At 39.6% G+C, this 22399-nt stretch overlaps 1 protein-coding gene and 1 long non-coding RNA gene across 3 annotated transcripts in view; one reads left to right on the top strand and one right to left on the bottom strand.

Moving 5' to 3' along the window:
* Window positions 1-7349: 7349 nt before the first annotated feature.
* Window positions 7350-22399, bottom strand: part of pemt (phosphatidylethanolamine N-methyltransferase) — a 33861-nt gene continuing 18811 nt past the window's right edge. For both annotated transcript variants that reach the window (XM_083557206.1, XM_083557207.1), the window contains exons 4-7: window positions 16257-16402; window positions 15719-15830; window positions 8581-8655; window positions 7350-7846 (exon numbers count right to left, since the gene is read on the bottom strand). In XM_083557206.1, coding sequence (XP_083413332.1) covers window positions 7792-7846; window positions 8581-8655; window positions 15719-15830; window positions 16257-16402 — 388 coding nt within the window. In that variant the 3' untranslated portion in view covers window positions 7350-7791. The remainder of the gene's footprint in view (window positions 7847-8580; window positions 8656-15718; window positions 15831-16256; window positions 16403-22399) is intronic.
* On the top strand, window positions 8631-10565 carry LOC310734792. The gene is made up of 2 exons (XR_014536134.1): window positions 8631-9579; window positions 10006-10565. It is a non-coding gene; the product is annotated as an uncharacterized lncRNA (long non-coding RNA).

Here is a 22399-nt window from a genome sequence, read left to right as displayed (position 1 = left end):
CTATATTGTAAGAGGAAGTCTGGTGTGTCAGAGAAGTGTGTGTGAGGGTGGTGCAGAACATGCATGAGGACAGTGTGACAGCAGTGAAGTGTGCAGTAGGAACGACAGACTGCATCAAGGATCGGCTCTGTGCCCTTTCCTGTTTGCGGTGGTGATGGACAGGTTGACGGACGAGGTCAGACAGCAGTCTCCGTGAACTTTTATGTTTGCGGATGATATTGTGATTTGTGGTGAGAGTAGGGAGCAGGTGGAGAAGAGCCTGGAGAGGTGGAGTTATGTGCTGTAGAGAAGGGAAATGAGGGTCAGTAGGAGTAAGACAGAGTACATGTGTGTGAATGAGAGGGAGGGCAGTGGAGTGGTGCGGTTGCAGGGAGAAGAGGTGGAGAAAAGAGTGCAGGCAGGGTGGAGTGGGTGGAGAAGAGTGATAACAGGAGTGATTTGTGATAGAAGAGTATCTGTGAGAGTGAAAGGGAAAGTTTATAGGACTGTGGTGAGACCTCAGATGTTGTATGGTTTAGAGACAGTGGCATTGAGTAAAAGACAGGAGGTGGAGCTGGAGGTAGCAGAGCTGAAGATGTTGAGATTTTCAGTGGGAGTGACGACGATGGACAGGATTAGAAATGAGTTTATTTGAGGGACAGTGCATGTAAAACGTTTTGGAGACAAGGTGAGGGAGGTGATATTGAGATGGTTTGGACATGTGCAGAGGAGGGACATGGGGTATATCAGTAGAAGAATGCTGAGGGTGGAGCCGCCAGGAAGGAGGAAAAGAGGAAGACCAAAGAGGAGGTTTATGGATGTGGAGAGGGAAGACATGCAGGTAGTTTAAAAGAGACTGATGTAAAGGACAGAGTAGTATGGAGACAGATGGTCTGCTGTTGCACCTCCTAATGGGAGCAGCCGAAATAAGAAGTAAGATGAAGTAGTTCTAGGACTGTGCTAAGTGGGGTGGAAATTTTTCTGCTGTTCTGTTTGTAGGCCAGACCCCCCCCAAAGTAACCCAGACAATCAGACAGAGTGAAATCTGCATTTAAATCTATTAGAAAGATCTCTAGAAGCTGAGCAGAAATGTATTTATGATGGACAGATCGCATTCACTTGCACTGATATTTGGTCACATGTAGCAAAAAATACAAGTCTCTATTCAAATGAGCAGATTTCAATACATGATTATGCCTCTGTCTTAAAAACAATTGGTATTAATTAAAACTGAAACATTAGAAACACTCCTGAGCTCTCAGAGCACCAACTGAAATCAAGAAATGCAGCAGGAAAATGATGGGAATGATGTATGATGAAGAGACAAACACAGAGACGGTGCAGAATCTGTGACACCAGTCAGACGTAAAAAGACCTTAAAATCAAATAAGGAGACAGTGTGTGTATGTGTGTGTGTGTGTGTGTGTGTGTGTGTGTGTGTGTGTGTGTGTGTGTGTGTGTGTGTGTGTGTGTTTGTTTGTGAGTGAATTGGAGCAATGACATTGAGATGGGTCTTTGAGAAATAGGAAAAATGTCAAACATACACTGTTCATTGTATGTTTTACATTTTGTGGCATTGTAGTTTGTTGCTGAACAATTTATTGTTGGTGTTTATTGTTGTATTATTCACAGATCCCTTAATATAGTCAAGTCAATTCAAGTCAAGTTTATTTCTATTGCGTTTTTCACAACAGACATTGTCTCAAAGCAGCTTTACAGAAATCAACATTCAAGGTGAATGGTGTGCATTTATCCCTGATGAGCAGCCGTGGCAACTGTGGCAAGGATAAACTCCCTTAGATGTAATGAGGAAGAAATCTTGAGAGGAACCAGACTCAAAAGGGAAAGATATATTATAATATATTAAACATGAACAGGCAATAAAATAAACCAAGATGATTCTTAAACCGACTGCATTTCTGTCCTGAAAATGTAGCGTACGTAGTCCTAATGAACAAGAGTTCACTAATTTACTGTGAAATGTTCACTGCACTGAGTTCCCTAGCAACTAAATCAATCTTCACACACAGGACTTGTGTTGCCAGAACACTGCAGACTGAGAATTGACAGAGATATAATAAAATGTTCATACTCTGCCTGGCCAAAAAACATCACTGGATTCAAATAAGTAAATACTTTAGACCCGGGATCATTATTGCAGTCATTAACAGGCATCAGCTACCACCATCTTTTAACTCAAGCTTCTGCATTCTAAACACCATGTCAAAATGTAGTCATGTTCCGAATTCTTGGCCTGCACCAAGCAAAAATAACAACTAAAGGCATCACTGATATCACAAAACTGGATGAGTGTATAATGCGTAATTAAAAGCTAAATGGTAAACATTGTGTGAAAGAAATGTGGCTAAAGAAAAACCCTTGAATGATTGTGTAGGATATCTTTAAAACACTTTTGGCTAAGCTTAGTCACATTAAGAGCTTTTATAGACAAACAATGTCAAGAGAATTGACAGGATTGGGAGTAGCGGTGTGGCTACAAGAGCGTCACCTTTTAGTGAGGCTAATTGGAAAAAAAGAATTCGCTAGAGAGCATAAAGCTCATGCAACCATCATGCACAGTCCCTACTGTACTGCCCCCTAGATGCAGTGTCTGGGATTGCTTCAGTCGCTCAGGTCTCTTGTTTATGCAGCAGAATGAAGTCAGCTAAGAATCTGTATGCACTAAATGACCAGGTTATGCTTTCAATGCATTTTATTCCCAAGGCCACATTTATAATCCAGTATCACCTCGAGACCACAGGTTATTTATCAGCTTTAAATTGTGAAAGACTGAATCCAGGAACTCAGGAAATCATTTTTCTACATGTATAACCCCTAAATCCTGAGCGTAACCCCAGTAAAAGTCTTTAAGATGTGCTGGAGCGCTTTATGGATTGATTTGGCTCTACTGTCCTCAATACAAGACCTTAACCAAAAATTAATGCAACTCTGAATGTAAATAAAAACAGTGGCTTAATGAATGCATGCCATAAATGTAAAGCAATAAAATATAAGTGCGGCTAAGCAGTGCATCGCATCTCTCACTCACGTTTCACGTTACTGTATTGATATTTCTTTACATTTTAACATAGTATTCAACATTTAACATGGAGAGATGTACAATTACTGAATCAAGTCATGTCAAGAAGTCAAGCAGCTTTTATTATCATTTCAAGGAAAAAAACTGTTGCACAGTCTGGATGTGAGGCCTGAATGCTTCGGAACCTCTTTTCCTGGGGGTGAAGAGTGTGTGTAAGGGGTGTGTGTGAGGTGTGTGGGGTTCTCCACAATGCTGTTGGCTTTGCAGATGCAGAAATGTCCATGATGGAGTTGAGAAAGACTCCAATAATCTTCTCTGTTGTTCTCACTTTACTCATTTGGGTCTTGCGATCTGAGACAATGCAGTTCCAAACCAGGCAGTGATGCAGCTGCTCAGGATGCTCTCGATGGTCCCTCTGTAGAACATGGTCAGGATGGGGGGAGGGCAATAGGCTTATCTCAGCCTTCTCAGGAAGTAGACTCGCTGCTGGGCTTACTTGGTGATGGAGCTGGTGTTGAGTGACCAGGTTCTCTCGAGTTCTGACTCTTCGTTCTTGCTGATTAGACCCACCACGGTTGTGTCATTGGCAAACTTGATGATGTGGTTCAAACTGTAAATTGCTACACAGTCGTGAGTCAGCAGAGTAAACAGCAGTGGGCTGAGCCCTGAGGGGACCCAGTCAGGAAGTCCAGGATCCAGTTGCAGATGGAGATGTTCAGGCCCAGTAGCCTCTTCTTCTCAATCAGGTGCTGAGGGATGATTGTGTTAAATGCTGAACTGAAGTCTATGAACAGCATTCGTACATGTCCTTATAGTCCAGGTGGGTGAGGTTCTCTGTGGTTAGACAAAGAACCTGGCCTTTGGGAGGAGGGGTGGTCTTCCTTGCCGCTAGGTTGTTCTGAACCTAAAACCGCGTGTAGAAGTCGTTCAACGCATCTGGGAGAAAGGCATCATGGTGAAGATCCTGCTTTCAAACTGGTCTTAAATGCCTGTTGAGTGGTCTGTATGCTGGGATCAGCATAACAGAGATGCTGTTTGAGTAGCCGAGGTGGGGAGGGGCTTTGTATGTTTGTGTAAACAACATCCAGCATGTTTCCCCTCTGGTTGCACATTCTGATGAAATTCAGAGAGTACAGTCCTGAGATTTGCATGAGTGAAATCTCCAGCGACAATAAACAGTACGTCAGGGTGTGTGTTCTGCTAATGGTCCCGTATCGTACACAAAGCGCCTTCTTAGCATTAGCACTGGGTGGAAGGTACACTACGAGTACTGTAACAGTGGTGAATAGTCCGGGGTACAGTCTGTCGCCGCGAGTCTTACCGCACAGAGCTGCATTTCTATCAGCACGAAACGCGGCTAGCGTTGGAAATGAAGCCCTTCTATTGTTATACACCATTTCTCAACTTCATCAATGGAACGGGAAAACCCCCTGAGCAGATTTTATATAGAGATTGATCTCTGATGCTGACCTGGTTGTGTTTATGGAGTGTATCAAGGCACACAAGTATTGCAACAGTGGCCATGAACAGTTTTGCATTCAAATATCCTTTAATGAAAAGCTGAGAACCTCAACAATGATAGAACTGTAATGAACAGACATTCAATGGCATTTTTGGGTAGAATAAATCTACTTGTAAAGATAATATTTGCCTCCTACTTAATTTTGACCAAACAGAAGTACAAAACCTTTTCTAGAAGTAAGTGGTTACAAAGTATCTCTGGATCAACGTTTTGCTTTATTATACGCAGCAGTAAAAGACCTTGGTGTGATTACTGACTCCAGTCTTTCATTTTAAGGTCATGGAGATAATATTAAAGCATTACAAGCTTGTCAGACATGTTAGGATAAGATAAAAATATGACATCACTACACAGTGCAGAAGACTAGTGTATGCTTTTGTTACTGTTAGGTGGATTGTTGTAATGAATTATTCTCTGGATGCTCCTGTAGGTGCATAGACTAGACCACATCACCTGGATCTTAACCACACTAATCACATTTTCTATTGATTGTAAAATACTCTTATTGAAATATAAATCAATAAATGAATAAACACGAGTCTTTTATGATCTGCCAATTAATATTCAGGACTAGGACACTGTCTAAAATCTAGGCTCAAAGCATGTATGTTTAATCAAACCTTTCACAATGTTTTTTCTTTTGGAAAGGAGGGAGGTTCTAGATGGTTCAGGGTTGTGTTTTGGTTAAAAGGGATGTTTGGATGCTCTCACCACCGTCTCAGGTTTGTTGACGGTAAAGCTTTATGTCCCATAGTGCCCTCATTTCTGGATTACATTGTGGACCTGTTTAATTCTACTGCTTTACACTCTGCTCACAATGTACATCATCACTCAGACATGATAATAAAGCACACCTTTTAATCTTTGCTTTATCTTTCTCCCTCTATTTAAGCTACATGTGCTACTCCTCAGCTACCAGTGTTTCAGACTCTGTTTCTGTTCTCTGGTCCTGCCTGATCCATACATTCGAATACACTCTGCCATTTATTCGGAAACCACTTGCTGCTGCTGTTGATGTTTAAACTATAATCATTTCCTGGTTAAATAATTTCACTATTGGATCATAAACACAGTTATAGAAAGGAATTCTTTATGATCACTCTACCCAGTGTCACCCAGATGAGGATTGGTTGAGTCTAATTTTTCTCGAATCATCTCAGAGAGGTTTTTTCTCTCATCGCCATCAATGTGTTCATTAAATTTTTTTTCGGAATCTATGTATTTCTGTAAAGCTGCTTTTGGACCATGCAGTCATTAAAATCACAATACAAATATAATTTAATCTTAAAAAACGACTAGGAGCTACAAGTTCATTATACAGTGGTGTAAAGTATTTGAGTAAAGGTTTCTGTACTTAAGTCATTTCTTGCTTTCAAGTTTTACAGCATGTCAAAGATATAAGCAACGTTTACTCTTTACTCAACTACATTTATGATTCAATAGATGTACTTTTTACTCCACTGTATTTTAATTGACTATAAACACAATTACATTTTGCATCACAGCTTTATTCTCTTATTATTAACAGCTTTTGTTGAAGTTGAATAAAAAGATTGCACCTCTCTGAGAAGTGCATCAAATAAGTCTGCTCTGAATATCTGGTGTTACTTTATCTAAAGTAACTTTCATATTATTTTTTCATCAAATACTAATAGTTCTTTGTGACATGATGCTGTCATTTTATCTGTTAATTGACGCGATCCCTTTTTGAAAGACGTTTTTTGACTGACTTGTTTGATGATTGATTCATTCTGGCGTGTTTGGGAGGTTGTTGGTTGATGGCTGATGCAGTGTTAAGATGCACATTTTAGGAAATAAAACCCCACAAATCAGCTTTTTTTTATTTTCACTAACGTGTATTGGTGTTGAGGACTGGTGCATCTACGATCAATAGAAAGTAGATTTTGCAGTAAGGAATCTAAAACTTTGACTCAAATATGATCTTCAAGTACTCTTTACACCTCTGTCAGAGACGGGCCATGCATCTTATACGAGTGTGAAATTGAACAGATCACTGTTTAAACCAGGGAAAAGACAATGTATAGGTGGAGAATGTCTGTGCAGTGAATATACTGCTGAATATAATGCAGTAAATGTATATTTGTTTCTTCATTCCCAAAGACATGTTCACATAACACATACTTTACATTACAGTACAGTATATTTAAACACAAAAGACACACACAAATAGCATATGACTTGTCAGTTTGTTATAAACTGATCCACTAGGTTTTAATTTCTGGATTTCTCTCACATCGTTGCAATTTGTTTACATTTCTGACATTTAAAGTTGGCTTTTACACTGCAGTTTAAAGGAAGTGAAATTACACTTCCTTTAAAGTGTAATTTTAAATTCAGGAAAACCTGATGACAAGCTTTAATTTATGAAGTCACATTAAATTGTGAAATCTTGCTGATCCTGAAATACACTACACACAGATACTGGATAAAGGACGATGTGATCATGATGAACCAGTGTGCAATGTACAAAGCAGCCGGCCATAAAATGAGCAGCTTTGTGCACTCAGCCATGATCAGGCACTTACTGTGCACTGGAAAAATCTGATTTGTTGACTTTCCATAGATGGCACATGGGAAATGTCTCTTCAGGATCTTTGACACTGAACATTTGTTGAGTAATGTTCGCTAAAACATCATGTACAAACAAATGAGTCAAGTGAATTTTCCCACAAATTGAATTATTTCTAATTATACACAATCTACTAACTAACCGAGTACTTTAGTGTCTCCCACAAACCATACACATCATGCTTTAGTTTGGTAATATAGGAATTAAGAGAAACAAAATACTTTATTAAACCATTTTTTATTAGTCTGTAATTGGTGGACTGAAAATTTATTTATTTACCCAAACAAACAACTGATTTACAAATAAATAAATCTTGTAACTCATGTAACTGATGTAACTTTCTGGCTTTAGCAGATTCTGAACATGTCAACAGGAAAAATAATCATCCACAACAAGTATAAATAAAACAGAGAACAAATAATAATATAAAATTCTCACATTTTTATGGTTGTTGTTTGGCCTTTAAAACATCTGGAAAATGAATCTTCTGCATGCCAAAGGATGACCTTTAAAAGATGCTTAAAACCTAAAGATAAGCAAATGGTAACATTCGGAAATAAAGTCCATCTGCATTTTCACTGAGAATTCAAAGATCAGGCCCATTCAGGATGTGGCGATTCTGGGGCTCCGCTGTGATCCTCAGGCAAACACACTCAAGGATTATTTGTGTTTGCAGCCCCGGCTCCTTTGCTGATAGATTTTCTCCGTGAATGGTCTGCAAATTCAACAGAATGAACACAGGCAGGGAGGACGGAGGTCATAAATCTTCAGTACTGTATTGTACCAACCTGCTCCTGGCACGGACCCATTCGTATGTGCAAACACGGCACACAAGCATAAACTAACCCCCACACACAACTGTTCACAGAAGCACCTGAAGCGAAACATCTTCCATACTTTTTCAGTATGAAGACACTTTGCAGTTTCGCGAGGAAGTGCAATGCTACAGCATGAAAAAATATTTAGCAGCTTATATATATATATATATATATATATATATATATATATATATATATATATATATATATATATATATATATATATATATATATATGGATAAAATATGATATAAAATATATTAAATATAATATAAATGTGTGTGTATGTATATATATATATATATATATATATATATATATATATATATATACACACATACATACATACATATATATATATATATATACATACATACATACATACATCACACATTTATATTATATTTAATATATTTTATATCATATTTTATCCATATATATTAAATATAAATATAAATATAAATATAAATAAACTTAACTTGTGTTTAGTTCACAATTGGAGGATCTTAATCTGTTTTTCAGTCTCTGGATTTACATTTCTTGTCTCCAGGTGTTACCTAAAGTATTAGTTCTGAATGAATCAATGGTAAATATTACAATAAATTAGAAAGTAAAATATTTTATACGTCACCCTTCATAAGCGATGGCCACTCTGTAGCACAATGCCACCACTGCGGTGAGGAGAACTCCTACAGGACTGGCACTCCTAACACACACACACACACACACACACACACACACACACACACACACACACACACACACACACACACACACACACACACACACACACACACACCATTCATATTGTGCAGTTCCACCTTATAGTTAGAATCTGCTGAAGCATGGATCCCACAAGACCTCAGAAGTTTGCATAAAGCTCCAAGATATTAACAACACATCCACAGTCCTGTAAATTCTGAGGTTGGGCTCTATAGATTCGATTAGATTAGATGAATCTTTATTGTCATTGTGTAAGGAACATGTACAGAGCCAATGAAATGCAGTGAACATCTAACCAGAAGTGCATAAGAGGCCTATATACAATAAGTTGATAAATTATGGATGGTGCAGAAATGCAATGTGGATAAGCAGTGCGAAACAAAACAAACAAAGAAATAGATCAGAAAACAGAATGCAGTTATTTAATTTGCACTTTGGAATACAACAAACCCATTGTTTTTCTAATTTCTCAAGTACTTTGAACTCCATACAATATCTCCTGCTAGGACAGATGATGAGAAGCATGCAGGTTCACCTCCTGGATGTGTTGTTTGTCTGAGCACCTGTAGAGCAGCAGAGGAACATCACAGGGAACGGTGCTCTCCCCTTTTCACTCTGGACACCACAGACTTTTAGTACAGGTACATCAGGGATGGAGAGAAGGAGTTTAACGGCCTAATAAACAACTTTGTGGAATGCTGCTGCTCCTCAGTGTGTCCAAGTCCAAGGAGATGGTGATGGACTTACAAAAGGAAGAGGACCACAACCAGCCCCATTACACTCATGGGTCAGGATGTTGAGCTGTTTGGCGTTAATCTTCAAGCTAACAAGCTAACAACATGCTTCTACAAAGAGCACAACAAACTGAACTAGAAGATTAGCAGCTCACTGGAGAGTTTATAGGGTGGTGGTGGAGAACTTTATATTTACTGCCCATTCTGATAGTAAACAACACTTTTTCATGATCTACTGATCAAACAGCGGAGCTTCTCGAGTGAAATAATCGCTCATTTCCACTGTAGAAAGGAGCACTATATGCTCATCAATGTGTTTGGAGTCTCACTGAGCCACAACTTAACCTGTTCATCCACTATTCAACTTTACATCCTGTCGTTCTGACTGCAGTGAAATCAAATTCAGTCGTAGATTTAACAAAAGCTCACAACGGACCACTGCGTGTATTTCGTGATGAACTTCGTTAAATCTATCACTGAATGGCAAGTATTTTGGGGGGCATCAGTAGAATTTGTTCTGACCTTAAAACCCTGTAAGATCTGCAAATATCAAAGTCTTGTCCACAAACTGTTATGCACTGAAATACCAGGGCAGTGAGATGATGATTCAGTGTTGTAAAGAGAACAGCACGTGTGGAGCTTAGCAGCAGATGATTGTGTGGTTTTCTCAATCTGTTGTTCTTTTCCTTTAAACGACAGCCATCAAATTACATAGAGAGCCAGAGTTCTAGATCTTTTTACCCTCGTCATATACAAAGCGATCCCCTTCAATCGACCCTGGCTCAGGGTGGAACCCTTTTTTTTGTTTTTTGCCTTTTAATTTTGCCATTTTGAAATCGAATTCTATATAAAATATGACGCATCGAAAAAAAAAGAAATGTGAGGATTTCTTCTGCTGAACAACTTATTTACTGAATTTAAATCCTGATTTATGTTGGATCTATAAATGTGGGTCAAACACTTAATTATGTCCCTGCTGCACAAAGGCTCATTTTAATTATGGAAATTATATAATTTCTTTTATATAATCATTTGTTCTAGCTTTGTTTAGTCGAGCCTTACTCCGAAAACCTCAACCAGACTTTAGAAATGGCACAGTCAGATCACCTGACGTTTCCTTAACTGGTCCGATGCAAAACAACACAGAATACGTGAAAAACTGAAGGTACAAAACTCATTAAAGAGCAAGCTTCACGCCTTTGACCTATCTGATGAGAACTTTACTCTCGGTACACATGAAGCATTCTGTGTGACGTCTTAAACTCGTTTACTCGTTTTCATTTTATTAAGTGCAACTAATCAACTAAAATTCGGTAAACTAACAGACACCCGAGGCTTTACATCACATTACATTTTACATTTGCGGCGTTTAGCAGACGCCCTTATCCAGAGCGACGTACAAAAGTGCTTTGAGTCTCTAGTAATGAATAAATCTACACTGTACACAAGATTACAAACTTAATATAAATATAACTCTTGAATTCTACAAACTTGGAAAGTGCTAATTTAAGTATTTCAGGAAGAGGAAGGTCTTCAATCGTCGCTTGAAGATAGTCAGGGACTCTGCTGTACAGACATCTAGGGGAAGTTCATTCCACCACCTCGGTGCCAGAACAGAGAAGAGCCTTGAAGTGTACTTACCTCTCATTCTGAGAGAAGGTGGTACCAGTCAAACAGTTCTGGAGGATTTCAGACAGCGTGGTGCAGTGCTAGATGTGATGAGGTCTCTGAGGTAAGATGGTGCTGGTCCATTTTTGGCCCTGTAGGCAAGCATCAGTTTTTGAATCTGATACATGCAGCTACTGGAAGCCAGTGAAGGGAGCAAAGCAGTGGGTTGGTGAGGGAGAACTTGGGCAGATTGAACACAAGCAATGCAGCTGCTTTTTGGATCATTTGCAGTGGACGAAAAGCGTTCAGGGGAAGACCTGCTAGCAGAGAGTTGAAGTAGTTAAGTCTTGAAATGACAAGAGACTTGAACAAGCACCTGGGCAGCCTGTGTGGACAGAAATGGTAGAATCCTTCGGATGTTGTAGAGAAGAAATCGACAAGAACGAGCCACATTTGCGACATGTGGGAAGAAGGACAGTTCATTGTCCATAGTTACCCCAAGGTTACGAGCAGTGGCTGGAAGAGAGTGGAGAGAGTCATGAAGTGTTATTTGGAGATCTTGACCTGGAGATGAATCACCTGGAATGACCAGCAGTTCTGTTTTGCTGGGGTTGAGTTTTAGTTGGTGAGCACTCATCCATTAAGATATGTCTGTCAAGCAAGCCGAGATCCGAGCAGAAGCTGTGGATCTGATGGAGGGAAAGAAAAGATTAGTTGAGTGTCATCTGCATAGCAGTGATAACAAAACCCATGTAAGGATATGACTTCACCAATGGAGTGGTTATAGAGGGAGAAAAGGAGGGGACCAAGTACCGAGCCTTGTGGGACACCAGTGGTGAGTCTGCACGGGGCAGATGTGGATCCCCTCCATGTTACCTGGTATGAGCGACCTTTCAGGTAGGAAGCAAACCATTTCCATGCTGTTCTGCGAATACCGATGCTCTTGAGGGTTGACAAAAGTGTCAAATGCTGCTAAAAGGTCCAGGAAGATAAGTACAGATGACAGCTTGGCTGACCGAGCAGCATGAGGTTCTCAGAAACAGCCAAAAGGGCTGTCTCTGTGAATTGTGCCGCATTGAAGTCAGTCGGTTAAAAAAACAGTGCGTTCCAGAGATTTAGAAAGAAAGGAGAAGTGATACCGGTCTGTAGATGTTGATGTCTGCTGGATCCAGGTTTCTTCAAGATGGGAATTACCCTTGCTTGCTTGAAGGTGGTTGGTACATAGCCAGATGTTAATGACCCGTTAATGATTGTGGAGATAAAGAGCAGGAGATCTCGTGTGATGGTCTGAAGCATGGTTGAAGGGATTGGATCCAGAAAACAGGTGGTGGGGTTGCAAGATTGGATGACTTGCAGTATCTCATCTTCTGTTAAGGTTGAGAAGCTTGACGTAGAGATGTAGTGGATTGTCGGCTGTGTTGTGTAGTCATTGTTGGGGAGGAAGTGAAGGTCTGGCAGATTTTCTTAATCTTCTCATCATAGAAGGAGGCAAAGTCATTAGCAGTCAGGAAGGATGCAGCGGGTTCAGCAGGGGGGTTGAGTAGTGAAGAGAAGATTTTGTGGAGCTTACGAGGATCTTGTGCAAAGGCCTCAAACTTTTGCTTGTAGAAGGCAGTTTTGGCAGAAGTTACCTCCAAAGAAAATTTGGTCAGAAGTACACGGTAAAAGGAGAGGTCTACATCGAGCTGTGATTTTTTCCACTTCCTCTCTGCAGATCTGAGTTCTCGTCAATTTAACACTTCACCAATCACGTCTTAGTGACCGAGTCAAATGAAAGTCACAAGAGACAGAAAGAATCTATGATCTGATGAAAACAATATTAAACTCAGTTTTAAAGCAGCAGCTTTCACATGTTTTTGGCTCGTCTCTCATATTAAGAGAAGCCCCTCCCCCTTTCCCAGTCCAGACCCCCAGTTACTGTCAGGTTAAATAAAAAATGCATTAAGTATATTAATATGAAATAAAACTGATCAGGTTCTTCTCTATTTAGCCAATATTAAGCAGTTATTATGTGTCAAACATTTAAAGATAAGTTATATACTGTCTGAACATCTTCCACTCATTTTTGGTTAAAATGCTCATCAGGCAAAAAAAAATAATTTTTTTTATATAAATAAAGAATAAAGTGTCCTGCAGTGAAGTGACACTTTAACACTATCATAATATAAAAAATGTATAATAATAAATATCATAAATAAATAAATATCATTATTTGTTTCATGATCGACACATATTAGTCAAGAATCTAAAGTTCAATAGTTTTTGTGTAAAATCACGTGCCTTCTCTCTCAATCTTGATGTCTCAGCCCCTCTATTTTCCTGTCTGAGTAAGACGTCCTCTGACTTTGTTGTCCGACAAAAATGGCTTTTTATAACATCTTTGGTGAAAAACTAAAGTAGGTTAATAGACTGAAAGCCAGTTGCTTTCATACACTGCCACACACACCCACAGCATACTGACTGCCAGTATGAGTAATTTCAGTGAACACAGAAGGACAGAAGGACCAATGGTCCACCTAGAACTGTGTGACTCAAAGAACTGGGAGCACAAGCCAACAATTCAGCAAATGGGCAGGCCAGGATCTGAATAACATCAAGCTCACACATTTCTCATGTGTTTGGGAAAGAGGCTTTATTCTAAAAAAAATAAGACACAGTTTGAAAACCCTTAAACATCCTCTGGTTTCTCTGACGCATGAACAGAGGTTTGATTGAACGTGTATTAAAAAAAAGCAGTGCAAAAGATGAAGAAAATAAAAGAGGCCACAGGAGCAGGGCTTGGAGACCATGGACCAGTCGCTCCAGCAACAGCTGCCTAGCAACTAAGCCAGGAAGTTGCTTTTAGACTTTTTTTTGTGCCATAGTTACCATCGCAACCACATGTAGTTATGTGATCAACATCCACTAAGGCAGAAAGTTAAGAGTGATGACATTAAGCTCCTGCGATGCATCTAAAGTGTTTCTGACAACATCATTAGCATTATTTCATTTTCATCCCTGTAGCACTGTTTCATTTATAAACATGCACTAATTCAGGGAATCAGTAAGACATTAAATCTTTTTTGCACAGGTTTTCTATCTGTGGGTTAGAAATAATGATCATTTTGACAGAAATCAGTATTGTGAGTGAGGCACAGTGGTGTTTGCTAAAATGCAGTGTCTGCTCTGCTCTTACAAAGAAGCAGATGGACTGTACAAAGCCATGAACACACACAGCCATGAACACACACAGCCATGAACACACACAGCCATGAACACACACAGCCATGAACACACACAGCCATGAACACACACAGCCATGAACACACACAGCCATGAACACACACAGCCATGAACACACAGAGCCATGAACACACAGAGCCATGAACACACACAGCCATGAACACACACAGCCATGAACACACACAGCCATGACCACACACAGCCATGAACACACACAGCCATGACCACACACAGCCATGACCACACACAGCCATGACCACACACAGCCATGACCACACACAGCCATGACCACACACAGCCATGACCACACACAGCCATGACCACACACAGCCATGACCACACACAGCCATGACCACACACAGCCATGACCACACACAGCCATGACCACACACAGCCATGACCACACACAGCCATGAACACACACAGCCATGAACACACACAGCCATGAACACACACAGCCATGAACACACACAGCCATGACCACACACAGCCATGACCACACACAGCCATGACCACACACAGCCATGACCACACACAGCCATGAACACACACAGCCATGACCACACACAGCCATGAACACACACAGCCATGAACACACACAGCCATGAACACACACAGCCATGAGAACAGCCATGAACACACATGACCACACACAGCCATGAACACACACAGCCATGAACACACACAGCCATGACCACACACAGCCATGACCACACACAGCCATGAACACACACAGCCATGAACACACACAGCCATGAACACACACAGCCATGAACACACACAGCCATGAACACACACAGCCATGAACACACACAGCCATGAACACACAGCCATGACCACACACAGCCATGACCACACACAGCCATGACCACACACAGCCATGACCACACACAGCCATGACCACACACAGCCATGACCACACACAGCCATGACCACACACAGCCATGAACACACACAGCCATGAACACACACAGCCATGAACACACACAGCCATGAACACACACAGCCATGAACACACACAGCCATGACCACACACAGCCATGACCACACACAGCCATGACCACACACAGCCATGACCACACACAGCCATGAACACACACAGCCATGAACACACACAGCCATGAACACACACAGCCATGAGAACAGCCATGAACACACATGAACACACATGAACACAGCCATGAGCAAAGCCATGAGCAAAGCCATGTACACAGCTGGCTGATGTGCAAGACCAGAATGCAAGAGGTATACCCGAACCTGATAAACATGATGCCTAATAAGGTATCTTCTATAGACAGGTGTGTGTGCCTTTACAAATCATGTCCAATCAAACGAGTGTACCACAGGTGGGCTCCAATCAAATCTTACATCACTGAAGCATCAGACTTTGTGAAAATAAAAACTTTTGACTGTAGCTAAACTGAAATGTAAATATTTCATCAATATTTCAGGATCTCACACACTTAATCTCATAAGACTCACATGAAGGCCAGGCCTAGGTGAATGGCAGTGCTTCCCCAGTACATTGGATTATCCATGAGGTTAAAAGGGAAGCCTGTCACCTTCTGCTCCATCAGAATACCAAAGTAATCTCCTGTCAAAACAAATGAGAACAATTATTCACACTTTCACTTAGAACAGAAGAAAATCCTTCCATGTTTCTTCTTATAGTGTTCTGTAGCCTTTCAAGTGGATCAACAATATTTACTGTATCAAAATAAAAGATGTCACTACCACAAACCACCTGTTTTTTCAGACCTGTCAAGTCAGTATCAATATTATAGCTCCTGTACTGCAATACACTTTACAAACATGGGACTTTCCAACAGAGACATCTTAGAAATAATATATTCATTGTGTTTAGATTCTGGATGGACAGAATGGTCTCTGAATGCAGTAATGATCATAAACACGGACTGTAAACTTGAGCAGACTATGAGGATGTGAATATGTACCTGATCATGAGCTTTAAGATGAATATATGAATAAATTGCATGATCTGAACCTGATAATTACTTACCGAGGAAGGTTCCAGTGAAGCCCAGAGCCAGGAAGCTACTCAGAACAAACAGAGAGCCGACTAGAATGAGAGCCGTTCCCATGTAGTACACCTGCACTCTGTCCAGGAGTTCCATCTTAGGTTTGCCTTCCATTGCTACTGTAAAACTAACAGAGAAGATAATGACATTTACAGCAGTTACAAAACAATGTTACATTAAATTAGTTAAAGGGTCACACAGAGTTACTGATGAGATTATATTACATATTCTCCAACTCAGAAGGAACTTAGAACCTAGAAGTCCTATTTAACAAGGGCCTGATGCTCTTTGGAGGCCTAGTTACATTTCAAGCTTTAAAAGGATCATGAGCACCTGCTTTGCAGACTTTAGCTGCTCAAAACCCCAATTCTTTCAGAGGACCAGTGGTGGACACAAAGTACACAAAGCATCTAGTTGAGTTAAAGTAGAGATACTGTACACTCAGTAAAATATGACTTCAGTAAAACTTTTCCCTTTAAAACGTCACTTGAGTAAAAGTACAAAAGTGTTTGCCTTCAGATGCACTTAAGTATCCAAAGTACTATGATTTATTATGGCTGTAATGTTACTAAAATAATTTTTGTCACAAGACTCTTTGCTTAATAAATAAATTAATCATGAGTCCAAAATCTTCTTTTTAACTACTTCAAAAATTCATGTTAATGAGGTCACGTGTGTTGTGTCGAGTTCGAGTCTGGAGTTTCTTTATCATTTATTCCTCTCAAAATGTTCTGCTTGCTGTTGAACTGATGCTGAACTGTATGTTTGTGATGTATGTACCACCAAGCACCAATCAAAACACGTGTAAAACAGAGGCTCGCTGCGTGTTTCACCAGTTACGTTTTTATCCTCATAAATAAAAAGGAACGACTGATTTCGCAAAATGTAGTTGAGTAAAAAGTAAAATATTTGCTGTGAAATGAGGTGAAGTTACAATAAAGGTCTTATATTTACTTAATTACTGTCCACCACTGCAGGGGACCAAAGACTAAAGCAGTTTAAGAGCAGGGAAGAAGGTGGTGAAGCAACCGACAGCCAGCTTTGGCAGCATTTGGGACAGATCCATATTGACTATAGAGCTCAATGGCTCTGAGTAAGGGGAGTAAGAGTTTTAAATGCATTTGAACATGAAGATATTTAAGCCCAGAACACAAACCACATTCTGCAATTTTGGCCATAGTTATCTAACCATAACACAGTTCCATAAACAGTCTGTCTGCTTTCCTTTTATTTTTCTCTTCATTTGTTGTGCCTGCAGGATGTGGGATTGGAATTGCGATTGAACTGCTGTGTGTTTGACTGACATCCCAAAAGCTTGACGACCTTGAACACAGGAAGCTTCTTAATGCACATCACAAACGATCTCTGGCTAATTCACAAAAATGAAATAAATCTTCTCTTCATTATCTTTGTCACATCAAGTCGTCTTCTTTCGGCTGCTCGTCTCAGGGGTCACCACAGCGGATCATCCTTCTCCATACCCCCCCTGTTCTCTGCCTCTTTCAAATTAACCACCTGCACGTCGTCCCTCACCACATCCATAAACGATCTTTGTCATATCAAGTGATCATGTTAATTGAAGGGAAGCTGCTGTTTTTACCATCTGTGTATAGTCTGTACTTTACAATGACTGAACAGCAGTCAATAAACACGGCTGTCGCACTGCAAGACGGTTATGTTCTATATACTGCATATGTGCAGGAACGTGATTTATCAGGCCAGGAGAATACTGATATTATAACCTGAACATGAAGAACACAAATCTATAAATGCTTTAACCAACAGTGTATATATTCAGCACTCATTATGTACATCCTCATTAAATTATTTCATAGTTTATTAGATATTCTCTTTATTCCAATTATTCTTAATACTATATATATATATATATATATATATATATATATATATATATATATATATATATATATATATATATATACGCGGCATTTGGCAGAAGCCCTTATCCACAGAGACATACAACACACACACACATACATATATACACACATACTTATATATACAGTATATATAAAAAAATAAATTAACAGCAAATCTGTTCCTGTCGATTGCTGATCCTTCTAAATTGTATTATTTCGCTATGACTCATCCAGTAACATAAGGCTAGTTAAGTGTGTGTTTTGTATGCATTCATGAACATCGGAGTCAAAATTTACTGGCAAGTCAAATCACTTCTATACACCAGATCTTAAAGTCTTGGTGAAATATAAGTTGGTGTTTGCTGCTGAATGTAGGAGTTAATGGCCGGATGATTGGCTGGTGACCAACACCATGGAGGAGCATATTTGTAATCCCTGTAGGCTCTCCTGAATTAAACTAAAGAGGAGGTAATATTTTCAGAATGCTTTAATGCCGATTTTACTTTACTGTCACTACCAATTAATGAAGCACTCATTTTTTATGCTTCCTGCTGAATGTATTATTAAACAAACAGACTTTTTGGATCAAATCCTCATACTGAATCAAAGGATGCAATTTCATATTTTCATATTTTGCAATTCACAAAATGACCAAAGGCATGTGTATATCTGAACATCATGCTTCTGGCTGAGATTCTTGGACGTCCCATTTCAATCTATTTGAAATTGAAATTTAGAATTTCTATATTCATGTACAATATTTTTATGCAACACTTAAATCTGTTATATCAAAACAACAACACGGGCATTTGTCAGACTTGCAGAAATTCTGGATGCGTTTATGTCAGTTAAATGTTCTCACTTTGAGACTGTTCTGCTGCTTGGAAACATTTTATTGACACATTCAGCATTTCATTATTATTTTTTTATTAATATGAGGGATGAGCGTAAGTCAAGCACCAGTGGAAAGCAATGCTGTATCAATGCAGTGGTTTAAAATGTATCATTTATTATTTATTTAAACTTTATTATATAACTACTCAACTCTTTAACCAGACGACTTGTAGAATTATTGTCAGATTTACGTTATTTTCAGGTGCGTCACATTCCAGAAAGATCTCTATAAACTCTATAAGTGAAAGTATCTCTATTATTTGAGGAGAAAGAAATATTCTATCTTCTTGTCCTTGTCTATATTCTTATTTAACATTATATAATTAATGAGAATAATTTATTAGTATTTGGGGAGAATAATACACCATGAGCGTGTCGTGCATGACCATCATGTCTGAGTATATTGTCCCATAGAGAGTTGGGGGGCTATAAATAGCTTTAGTGCATCATCTTCTATAAATAATGAAATCCCTCTGGAATACAGAGACTTCTGAGTATAATCTTGTACATAAAATCATCTAATGACAAATGAAAGTTTAAAAACATAATGCATGCTCAAATGAAAGAGAATTACACTGAGACTTTCTGACTGACAGGAGGCAACGTGTAAAAATGGGAGGACATGAAGACATGACTGTGACTCCCAGACAATCAGCACTGGCTCTAGTCACCAGTCTGTAAAGCTACTTTAGTGTGAAGACACCACCACCCTCAGTGGGCTCATCTCTGAAGTCTACCTACAGGTGGGAGATCAACAATCTGGTCACCTGGTGCAGTCGGAACAACCTGGAGCTCAATGCTGTTATAACACTGAAGAAGGAGATGGACTTCAGGAAGAACGTAGCCCCACCCTCCCCACCATAGTGTGCAACCCCGCTGTTGACTACTTCTGCTTCCTGGAAACCATCATCTCTCAGGACCTTCTGAAGGCCACTTGTTTTGTTTAGTCTTCTTTAGTGCAGTTTAGTGCATTTTGCTGTATGTTTGGGTCGATATCCTGCTGGAGGACCCATTAACTGTGACTGAATCAGAGTCTCCTGATGCTGGGCAGTAAATTTTTTCACTTCAGAATGGCTTTGAAGTCTTAAGACATAATTGTTCACTGCACAGATTCAAGGCTCCATTTGCCACAATCAAACCTCCTCCTTGTTCCACAGAGGTGGTCGTCTTCTTTTCTTTTAAAAGCACCATGTTTGCATCTGTGAACATAATATTCAGCTCATGCTCCTTACCAGTTTTGGTGAAAGGTTTTTCTTTTCCCGTACAGCTTCTCTAAACCTGTTCCCATGTTCAGATTCCTGTTCTAAATTGCCAGCAGTGGATCCACAAATCAGTTCAAGATGTGGATGTCACCATGGTTACAAAGAGTACCGTATTTTTCGGACTATAAGCCGCTACTTATTTCCCACGTTTTGAACCCCGCGGCTTAAACAATGAAGCGGCTAATTTATGGATTTTTCCTTGGTTTTTCCCGGTTTCACAAACTTCAAGCCAAAAAACTGAGCAACATAACGTTAGACCAATGAAATTTCCGAACGGAAACGAAAAAAAACGCACCTCACCTGTGTTCTGAGCTGAACAGCATCGGGAGAAAAAACGTCCACCGGTGGCGCACGACGATGACAAAAGATAAACTCCCGAGAGAAATACAGTGATACCTTGACCTATGAGTTTAATTCTTTCCGTGGACGAGCTCGTATCTCAATCAGCTTGCACATCAAATCAGTTTTCCATATTAAAAATACTTAAAATGGCATTAATCCGTTCCAACCCTCAAAATGACACCCCGTTTTTATGTTTCATGTTATTAAATTGGAAAATACATTTCTAAATAACATATCTTGTAAAAACATAATAGAAAGAGTATGTAAAGATATAATAAGGTTTTATTCAGTGTATTTTCCTTGGAGATGAGACGACTTGAGCTAACGAAAACGCCGGTGGGGTGTGTGTGTGTGTGTGTGTGTGTGTGTGTGTGTGTGTGTGTGTGTGTGTGTGTGTGTGTGTGTGTGTGTGTGTGTGTGTGGAGGGGGGAGAGGCGATAAGCGGAGGCGAAGGGAAAACTCGTTTTTTACTACCACTCCTGTACACTACGTATCCCTAAACTTTAAAATTTTTACTTTTTCTTTGCTTATCTTAATTTTCGTCACAATCTTCGCTTTCTGGCTTCACTTTGCCATCTAGCAGCGGCGTCTCGAGCTCGTACCTCAAGTTTTTACTCGCGTAACAAAGCAAAAAAAACGACAGAGTGACCGCTCGTACCTCGGAAAACTCGTACATTAATGCACTCGTAGGTCAAGGTACCACTGTAGTTGTGAAAGGAAGGAGGAAGACAGTGAACAATGACTTTCTTGGTCGGCTACTGTTTAGCCGTTGTAGCGCGTTGAGTCAGGGTGAAGGGAGAGTTTACTAACTCCAGTTACAACACATCATATAAGCACAGACAGGTTTTTAAAACTCGTGCTTTTTTATTTTTCTTGGCAACAGCGTTATGGGTTAGTCAAAGAAACTTAGAAATGCGCATCAGAAAATAATAAGGACATATTCCTCGGTCTCCACACACGCAGTAATACGGGAAGAATGCAGTGGCATGCTGTATTCCCAAAATACCGCTCTGCTCCTAATAGAAGCGCAACATATTGCATTTAGTGTCTTTCGTTAAAGCCTGTGTAAAGTTCATTAGTTTCAGTGTAGACAGCGGCTTATAGACAGGTGCGGCTTATTTATGTTAAAAATAAAAATCTTTGTCAAATTAGGGCTTATACAAGGGTGCGTTTTATAGTCCGGAAATTACGGTAATTATATTAGTTATTCACTTCCTGTCCTTACTGGTAGCACAAACCACTTTGGCCATTTCCCTAAACACCCATAGCAAGTGTTTCCACCTTGATTTTCTCACCATTCTGTGATGAGACACTACACATCTGTAAAAACTCGAGACACTACAGTTTATGCAATATTCAATCCAGACCAACTGCTGCCAACATCCTTTCTAAGATTTTATCCCAATCCACTAGGTACACCACTGACCTATCGCAAAAATGCTGTGTTTAAAAAAGAAAGTATTTTCCATCATTTGGAAATGCAACAGCTCAAAATGTACACAAAACTGAAATGTTTTTTTTTTTTTTATATAATTGTGTACGTGTTTATTACCACTTACGTATATTTTCCTCTCTTCTGTTTACTCCTTGATGATTTCCTTAACCAAGTCCACACACGTCAGAGAATTATACAAATACAAATGACTTTTCGTATCTATGCTGAATTATGTATAATAAGCTGAACAGCTGCCCTGCAATGGAAATTTTCCCTCACTGCACTCTTTTTACAAAAAAATTAAAGAGGCA

Source organism: Silurus aristotelis (assembly GCF_946808225.1).
Source record: "Silurus aristotelis genome assembly, chromosome: 12".
NCBI classification, from domain to species: Eukaryota; Metazoa; Chordata; class Actinopteri; order Siluriformes; family Siluridae; genus Silurus; species Silurus aristotelis.
This window is presented reverse-complemented; position numbering and strand designations above follow the sequence as displayed.